At 38.1% G+C, this 8,327-nt stretch overlaps 1 protein-coding gene across 1 annotated transcript; it reads right to left on the reverse strand.

Moving 5' to 3' along the window:
* Positions 1–4,686: 4,686 nt before the first annotated feature.
* Positions 4,687–7,754, reverse strand: LOC309688641 (uncharacterized protein). The gene is made up of 6 exons (XM_082504518.1): positions 7,627–7,754; positions 7,495–7,523; positions 7,309–7,356; positions 6,450–6,506; positions 5,824–5,883; positions 4,687–5,646 (listed from the first exon to the last, which is right to left on the reverse strand). The coding sequence occupies exons 1-6, from the start codon at positions 7,700–7,702 to the stop codon at positions 5,521–5,523; spliced, it is 396 nt and encodes a 131-aa protein (XP_082360644.1). The 5' UTR covers positions 7,703–7,754; the 3' UTR covers positions 4,687–5,520.
* Between the last annotated feature and the right edge of the window lie 573 nt (positions 7,755–8,327).

The following is an 8,327-nucleotide window of genomic DNA, read 5'->3' on the forward strand; positions in this document are numbered from 1 at the left end:
CCTTCATGGCCCAACATATCCCAGATTTCATAGCGCGGCGGTGGTGTGGATAATTTTGCCGAAAAAAACGGCGGAAGCGGAGGCCTGGACAGTTACCACCAACCCAAGCTGTGGTTTGACTCGTGGGATGTAAGGCGTGTGTGTGTGTGTGTGTGTGTGTGTGTGTGTGTGTGTGTGTGTGTGTGATTTCTTTTATTAAAGCTATTAAAGATGATATGTAGCGAGCCTGATGCTCAGCGTCCTTTTATTCTTTTAACGTGTTGTTCTGTGTTTTATTTCAGTGAACAGAGGACGTGCCAGTGGTCCAGGGACCTCAGGTGGTGGGTCGTTTTCACACTTCCTTTTGTACAACACTGGGTGCCAGCTGTAGTGATTTTCTTTTTGTGTGATTTTGTTTTGGGTCCACGGCTGCTGGTTAGTCCAAGTTCCATGATTGTTTTATTGCACTTTTAGGACACTGTCAACTACGATGCTACATTAATGTATTAATTTTATTCTTTATTTTAACTATAAATAAAACTGTATTAATATTGGAGCCAACCTGCCTCGGTGTGCATCCTTGAATATGTGCGGCCTCTTTTATTTATTTTTCTTAAATATATATATTTCCTGGAGGTGAAATTCCTCTTGGTGGCGTTGTCATGTTATTACTATTTCTTTTATAACTCCGCCGACCACTTGGTCACACAAGCATTGCCCTATATGAATTTTTTTTTATCACTCTTTTTTTTTTCATTAGTCAATTCAGTTGTGGTTGTTATGTCTTAGAATTTGCACAATCCAATAGCAGAATTAGCTAAGAATCAGAAAGGCCCAAAAAAGAAAGCATGGAGCATGAAAAATGCAGACAGTGGTGGCAGAGCACACTTTTCATTATTTTGAACACTGGTTTTCACTTCAGCTCTTTGTGTGTTATAGCTTCACTCTTCTTCAACAATAGGGTGATGGATCAACAACAGCACAAACAAGAGTACCCCACAGACCATTGGTATCCCTGGCAGACTGCCTCCACTGGCAGCAGAACTCTCTGTAGGTACATTTGCCATCATTAGATTACCAGCAGACCGCTTCTGTCACCCCTGAACCATAAATTCTAAATATGGTCATGCTTACGACTGCCTGTTAAGAGTTGGGCTGCAGCATCTGAACAAACTGAAGATGAGAGATCAGAGCCTGGCTGATACCAAAATGAAGACTATTACAGTACTCAACCCTGGATTAAATAAATGCACGTATCACTTTCTCGAAGTTAGCAAATGATAAAAATGTTCTTAGTTTTTGCAAGAGCCCTGAACTGGAAGAAGCTGGCTTTTACAACAGAGTTTCTTTGTGTCTTAAATGAAAAAAGATGAAGGACACAATCAGATTTTTTTGAAATGGGAGTTCTGGACTTTTCCAGAGCCTAGGTCACCGTTAAGAGAAAAACGAGGGTCAGAAGGTCCAAATAGTACAATCTCAGTTTTTTGATCGTTTACATTCAAAAAATGTAATGCAAACGACGATTTAATATCAACAAGGCAGTCTAGCAGAACATTTTTAGAGAGTCTTTAGAATTCTTTTTAAGAGGAAAGTAGGTTTGATAGACATTGGCATAACAATGAAATGAGATTTCATGTTTCCTGAAAATAAAGCCTAATGGGAGCATGCAAAGTGAAAAGAGTACTGGGCCACAGATAGATCCTTGGGGGGGACCCCACATGTAAGGTGCGTGGATGTGGATAAAGAGCTACCGGACCTGACCGAAAAACTTCTATCAGTTAAATAGGATCGAAACCAGTCAAGTGCAGTTACCCACACAGACCAGGTCACTTCTTCACATTTGTTATGTCTACTTGAAATATGTCAGATGATAGAAGCTCAACAAATACACACATAAAGAAAAAATATACGAGTGACGAGACATTAGATATCACAAATATACACACCAAATTTTAATCGCTATTTTAAAGAGATAGTAAAATGATAATAGGACAGCTTGAGAAAATAAATTTCAGCCATATATGTCTTTTAAATTTGTATTTGAAAGTTTTTGTTTGCTTGAAATATGCATTAAACTCACCCTATTTAAAGATAAATACCATCAGTAATATCAAAACACATTACTGATCTCTGTGTAAATATGTTTCTTTGACTGGAACACCATGATACAGACAGACCATGAACTCAATGTTAAGAACATCCACCTGAGAGTCTGTAACTGATTGTCCTGATCTGAATCATGGTGTAAGGACCATGATCCTCTGATGTGACCTTTATAACCAGAGAACAGTGTGCTGTAACACTCAGTGTGTCTGATTTAGATCCAGCTTCTTTCTGAACCGTACCAAATTTACGTTGGTAATTGAATTCTTATCTATCTCAGGCAAAGTAACTCCATCTCCAGCTCTAACAGAGAAGCTGGAACTGGATGGCTGAGATGGAACTGTTGAGAAAAAATAAATAAATAAATAAGGAGAGAGAGAGAGAGAGAGAGAGAGAGAGAGAAATGTAATACCTTTATAGGTTTTTGATAGGTTACGGGTCTGAAAAATACACTAAATTTGCCATGTTAAAAGAATAGGAAGAAAGAAAAGAAGAGGTTCATGCATAATATCAATGATATTCAGCTAGAAATTTCCTGAAAGCAATACTGTGTTAAAACCTTTTCTTGCACCTTTTCTTCACTCACCCAGACCCAGCTTAGCCTTCCTCCTCTCACAAACCTCCACCTGCCATTAGGGATGGGTACCGGTATCCGGTGCCATTATGGCATTAACGGTAGTAACCAGACCGAGTTGTCACACACTTTGGATTCTAGCCAATCATTTTACCTTTGCAAGGATAGTAGGCGGGCCCAGGTACGTACGTTCTTTTAGAGCAGACCTACAGATAAAAAAATCCCCAAGGCGAAGTGGTCAAAAGTCTGGCTGTACTTCACAGCAAAAGATGCAAACTCAGCAGCCTGCAACAAGTGCTTTAAGGTGATACTGTGCAAAGGAGGTAACATCTCGAATCTGGTGAAACACCTGGCGACACATGGCGTTTTTTTAAAAGCCGAGAAATGCACCATATTTGATAGCTTGCTGCGAGACCTCACACCGGCACATCTACTGCGGGTGTGGTGCCTGTTATCGACCCGGTGTTAGCAACATCCCCCAAGAACCCGAAGACGAGAGTCCTGGCCCCTAGCCCTACCAGTGTAGCAGAATTGATGACGGATGATGATGGCAGCAGCAGCCGTTCTTCTCTGGTGAGTAGCTTAATGTTGTTCGTGTGTAATTTACGTTGAGTAGGCTAACCACGTTATTACATTAATAAGGTAAGGTGAACTAGCAAACACCGTCGTAGTTACATGCGGCTGTCTTCTTGTTTGATGGCAGATACTCCCTTCACCCTGGCCAAAAAGGCTAAAATGACCAAAGAAAAAGTGGGAAACAGCTAAACATGAGAGGTTTTTGGACAAAGTTGGTGTTTTTTCCAGTGTTTAAGCACTGCTTCCAGCCAAGAGTGATACAATATATGCCCTATAACTGCAAGGCTAATATTGTTATCTTTTTACAAAAAAAAACAGCTAACTATGAGAGGTTTTTGGACAAAGTTTGTGTTCTCCATTCTTTAAAACACCAGTTCGAGCACCGTTTAAGCACCGGCACCGTTTCAAAAGTACCGGTTTGGTACTGGTATCGGATAAAACCTAAACAATACCCATCCCTACCTGCCATCAATGACCCTGTACACCAGCTCATTACCTCTGTCCCCTCAGGTTCTAACTCTGTCTCTAGCCCACAGCCTCCATTCCCAGCCCTGATGTAGATTTAGTGTCTTGTTTCCTATTCAGGGTTATAGTCACAGCGTGTGTATATAGCACTTCATGTTCCTTGTAATAGTGTATGTAAATAGTGCCTCAATCGTTCTCAGCCATTGATTCCCATGTATTTGTTTATTCTCTAGTTTTGTTCACTGTTGCACTTCCTGTCACATTCTTGTAAATATCTCCACAGTCTCTCACTGTTGTAAATAGTCGCATGTTGCAATCTTCCACTGTTTACCTTGGTATTGTAAATAAACGCTGTGCACATCAACTGCATCTCGGTCTTTATCTGCTTTCTAGGTCCATCTTGGGGTTCAGCTCTTTCAGTCGTGGCACAGGGAGCCTATGCTGCCCTCCCTCTTTGTATCTAAACCAGTTTATCCAGTTAACTAAACAACTCTCAGACTGAGAAGTTTGTGCTGCTGTTCTTCCATCATGTATTATAAGCATCCTGCTGTACCATGTGCTCTCTCACTTCTAGTGAGCCCCACCGTTTTACTTCCTGCTTCAATAGGGTGGAAGTATTTCACAAAAAAATAAGGGTTCTCTGAATATATCGCTTGGGCCATGGCATACAGAGGCCATGATAGTACCATTGCCTAGCCCAGGGGTGGGCAACCTGCGGCTCTTTAGTCTTTATGCTGTGGCCCTGTGGTTAGGGAGAATAAATTGTAAAAGTATTTAGCTGAATTGTATTTTATTTGTGTTAGTTCTTTTTTAACTTGTAGTTCTAAATTGAAGGATTATCATGATCTTGAAATATAAAAATAAAATTATATTTTATTATTTTTCGTTGCTCAAAGTAAGAGTCACACTCGTGGAAGCCGGTATACCAGCCGAAACCCGCCGTGCATTTATTGAGACTTTCAACCCCAGGTAGGCCAAGTATGGAGAAATGTAAAAAAAAAGAAAAGGAAAATATCTGAAGAAAATAGAAGATGTAATGATGCCTGTGCAGATTTATTTACTTCTGACGAGAGCTGCCTAACAGTATGCCTAATTTGTGGATTGTCGATCTTCGGATCCACATACGTGTTTGAGCAGCTATTCCCCACCATGAACAATGATAAAAACAAAAACCGCTCATGCCTTACAAACAACAGCTTACAGTCCTGCGTAAAGATGAAAGTGACATTGTACAGCCCCAGTCTGCAGAAGCTGTGCGCAGAGGTTCAGGAGCAGAAGTCCTATTGTAAAGATATCACGGCAGACCCGACGATGTTTGCATGAACATGTTTTACAGTTTCTCTTTGTTGATCAATTTCACACACGTTGCTGTACACATGCAGCTGGGTTTAGCTTTCCAGCACACAGCCCGACACATAACACAACAGCAGAGACAGCACAGACTTTAAGGCAGCGAGGCGTGATTGTGGATGACGCTCAGGTGTGACCACCTCTCTTGCAGCGGCACTGCAGGCCACGCCCTGCCACTGATTAATATAAGTATTTATTCAAAATATAGCAAAAAAATTAAAAGTGTAAAATGTTTTGGCTGTTAGCAAAGTTTGGAATTCAGATCACGCAAAGTAAATTGACAGAAAATATCTCATTTTTTTATTAAACATAAGATGTCCGAAAAAGAAAAAATGTTACAATTATAAGTTGTTGTTTTTTGTTTTGATTTTTGAAATTTGTCTTTATGAATCATTTAGGGAAAAAAAGGATTTATGTAGGTTCCTAAATGATCATCACAGTAATATCAAATAATATAAAGCATATTCTGATCATTAAAAATAACTGCCCCTGGATTTTTGTATGCTTTTCATGTTCATGTAGATCCTGTTATCATTATTGGAGGCTTTGCCAAAGGTGGAGAAAGTCAGTGCATCATCTTTATGGTCATTACTCTGAACCTGTAAAATATAGGAAAGCAGCACACACACACACACACACACACACACACACACATAAATACATAATAAATACACACATAAAAAAACTGCATAATTTTTCAGTCATCAGAAATAAAAAAAATATCTATACAAAATTTTTGCTGCTGTGATTTGTTCTTGATCAATACTGGTACTTACCTGGGTTTTATTCCTGGACTTTTTGATGGAGGAATAGGAAACATCAACTGCAGGATTAGCCTAGACATTAAAAATAACCAGAGGTGATATGTTAATATTTTTGATATCAAATTTCTTGTGATTAACCTGTGCCTTCTTTTAGTATTTCCTAGTGTGCAGATTCAGAAAGATTTCTAGATTGAATTTACAGACATTTAAATCTCAAAAGTAATGATTGCAGATAGATATTATCTATTATTTATTTTAGAGGGACATACTTAAAATATTTTGATTTTTTTTTTGAGACAATAAACTAGTCTAGTTTAATAGTTGAATAGACCAGACTGGTGAAGTCATTGCTTTTTATACTTTTTTTGTTCTTCATGAATTTCAAACATGTGTGAGATGTGTTATTTTTGTTCATTGCACCCTTGATGCTTTGATTTAATCTGCTGTAGGGGTTTTACACACACACACACACACACACACACACACACACACACACACACACACACACACACACAAATCCTAACGCATAATGTAAGTTTTTTTTCATTCAACACAATTATACACAGCAAATTCTAATTGTTGAAATTTGTCTTCATGCAACAAAACTAACATTAAGTATAACCAGTGAGACAGCTTACTGGGGCTTTGTAGGTCTTGTTTCTGTTACCAATGGTATGATAGTAAGCAGGATCAGCCTACGCAGTAAAGTCAGAAAAATATAGAAAATGAACATAAATACTCAAATACACCTCATTACTTAATTTCTAGAGGTACATTTATAGTATATACTTTTTTACCATTTTCAAACTATTTTGTACTTTTACTCCAACACCATTCAAAAAAGGTGACACATTTTTTTAATCATTTGCATTTTTTGTGAAGTTGCATTTAGGCAACAAATGTCTTTTGATGTCAGTTTTATATAGATTTCAAATTCCTTATAAACATTTATAAGGAATTTGTAAGGGGCGACCGTGGCTCAGGGGGTTGGGAAGTGCATCTGTAACTGGAAGGTCGCTGGTTTGATCCCCGGGCTCTCTATCCTGGTCGTTGTGTCCTTGAGCAAGACACTTTACCCTACCGCCTACTGGTGTTGGCCAGAGGGGCCAATGGTGCCTCTGGTGTTGGCCAGAGGCACCTCTGGTGCTGGTGCCATCGGCCCCTCTGGTGTCAATCTGCCCCAGTGCTGCTGTGGCTACAGCTGTAGCTTGCCTCCACCAGTGTGTGAATGAATAGTGGCATTGTAAAGCACTTTGGGTGCCTTGAAAAGCGCTATATAAATCCAGTCCATTATTATTATTCTTTGTATCTGGACACCCAACCATCTACCCCTGACACTAAGGAAAATGGAAATGTAATGAGTACCATTACTTTTAATAATTGGTTCAGTGTATAGTGTGTGTGTGTGTGTGTGTGTGTGTGTGTGTGTGTTAGAGGATAAATATATCATAAGTAAAATATGAAACAGGTGTAATTTGCACTGGTGTGTGATCTCACCCCCTTCTGACTGGTTTGTGGTATACCGCAGTAATTCATGCTCAGTTCCTGAACAAATAGAGGTTGTTAGATATTTTTCATTTAAACCACTGATACTTAAAATAAAGTGATGTTATAGCCACAGAGAAATTAACTATAGAAGTCCTCGCTGTATAAACATCTTTGACTATTCAGTTTAAAACTCACAATTTCATCACTCTTCTGTGTTTTGTTCCCTAAAGAGACAAAATAGGGAATTCCAACAACAACAATTTAAGTCCAACAACTTTATTTAAAAAAAATATTTGTGTTTCTCAAATATAAATGTGGTGTTCTCACTTTTATTTCTCTTCCATCCAATGAGTGCCAGGATTATGAAGAGTACTAGAAAACCACCTGCTAAAATGATCAGCATGTGTTTGGTTTGAACTGGAAAAAAAATTTTATTCAGAAATTAACAAAATATAGCTATTAATTACAATACTATGTATTTATTAAACCAGAACTGTGGTCATGAGATTATTTTTTTCTGAGAACTCAAATTCAAATTCAAATTTTTATTTGTCACGTACACAGTCATACACAGTACGATATGTAGTGAAATGCTTGGACAACTGCTCGTGACCTAAAGAGAACAAAAAAGGAAAAGGCTATGAATAAGATAGGAAATAAATATGAAAAATTAAAAAGGGTAAATTTAACTAGGAAGGAATAAAATATAAATTAAGGTTAAAAATGAAATAACTGTACAACACAAATTAGAATGAAGGGTAAATTTAACTGGGAAGAATAAGATAAAGATAAATATATAAATTAAAGTTGAAAATAAAATAACTGTACAACAAAATACACAATACACAATATAGAACTATATAAGAATGTATGAAGAAATCTAAATATAAATAAATATATACACAATAACAGCAGCTGTACAAGTATTAACCGGAAATGAAGAATATAGTGACCAGTGTTGTGCAAAACCAAAGTCCAGAAAGTCCAGTGTGTGTGTAAGAACCACATGTGTGGGTCAGTACTGTGTG

The sequence above is a fragment of the Aulonocara stuartgranti genome (genome assembly GCF_965226115.1).
Source record: "Aulonocara stuartgranti genome assembly, chromosome: 15".
Classification (NCBI taxonomy): domain Eukaryota; kingdom Metazoa; phylum Chordata; class Actinopteri; order Cichliformes; family Cichlidae; genus Aulonocara; species Aulonocara stuartgranti.

Excerpts from the sequence above, each read along its gene's own strand:
- LOC309688641 (XM_082504518.1), bottom strand. The coding sequence starts at position 7,702 with ATGCTGATCATTTTAGCAGGTGGTTTTCTAGTACTCTTCATAATCCTG. Across the intron at positions 7,524-7,626 it reads TGGATGGAAGAGAAATAAAA|GGAACAAAACACAGAAGAGT; the intron begins GTGAGAACACCA and ends TTGTCTCTTTAG. Across the intron at positions 6,507-7,308 it reads CACAAACCAGTCAGAAGGGG|GCTGATCCTGCTTACTATCA; the intron begins GTGAGATCACAC and ends TTTACTGCGTAG.